At 41.5% G+C, this 912-nt stretch overlaps 1 protein-coding gene across 1 annotated transcript; it reads left to right on the forward strand.

Moving 5' to 3' along the window:
• Positions 1–264: 264 nt before the first annotated feature.
• LOC108356935 (TBC1 domain family member 22A-like) lies at positions 265–882 on the forward strand (the record flags this gene model as incomplete). Its single annotated transcript, XM_017608035.1, has 2 exons — positions 265–646; positions 734–882. Coding segments are annotated over exons 1-2 (531 nt in total), but the record flags the coding sequence as incomplete, so codon positions are not given.
• Positions 883–912: the final 30 nt, after the last annotated feature.

Below are 912 nucleotides of genomic sequence, written 5' to 3' on the forward strand. Positions count from 1 at the left end.
ACGCACCAGTTATCGGGAAAATCGATGCATCGCTTGCATCTTCAGTCGAAGTAGGAGTAACTTTTTCTGAAACTTTGACATTTTTATTTAATTCACTAGCTGAACACGTATTTATTTATTCTTAATAAGAATATAATCATGTTTTCGTAAAATTTGTTTGGCATAAAGCAGACCTAGTACAATACATACAAGAAAATAGGAATATAGATGCAGAAGAAAACAGCGCACTGNTGGTAATTTAGGATATTGGCATTTGCGCATACTATGGACAATAATGTGGAGGGTGCGAGACAAAACGGCAGCAACAAAAGCAGTAACATCACGGCCAGCACAGTAACAGCAACGAAGGTTAATAGCAGTAATATTGGGGTCATCACCAACATTGGTAGCAGCGGTACAAATTCATCATTTTGGAAGAACAGTGGGCGATTGGTGCCAGGACGTCCAAGCCCTAAGCGCGGTGACGACACGAGTTTAATCAGCAGCAGTGTTGACGGAGTTTTGGTTCGTTCAAGCGGCGGCAAAGGTGACGGTATGGTATCCACATTTCGTGATTATCAGCAGTCAGTAAGCGATGCTTGGGACACAGGTGATGACGAATTCTGCATAATGTCAGGAGCAGCAGCAAGTGCTGCTTCGGCAAATGGTAGGTGTAAAATAAAACTGCATGCGTTATTTTCTAAATGCAATTTATAAATTTTTTACAATAACTTTGATCACCATATTTTGCTAGATTCGCGAATATCAAAAAAAGTGTCGCAAACAGCGGCGTTAAATGTTATTGAAACGCATCGAAATTCAGCAACCACTTCCACCGTACGCTCATCAGCAGCTACTTCAACCGCAGCTACATCGAGTGCAGAAAACGCGAAATCAACAAGAGTGCCAACCGTGACAATAAAGTCAGAGCAG

Source organism: Rhagoletis zephyria, unplaced genomic scaffold (genome assembly GCF_001687245.7).
Source record: "Rhagoletis zephyria isolate East Lansing unplaced genomic scaffold, Rhagoletis_zephyria_1.1 Rzeph_scaffold_67674, whole genome shotgun sequence".
NCBI classification, from domain to species: Eukaryota; Metazoa; Arthropoda; class Insecta; order Diptera; family Tephritidae; genus Rhagoletis; species Rhagoletis zephyria.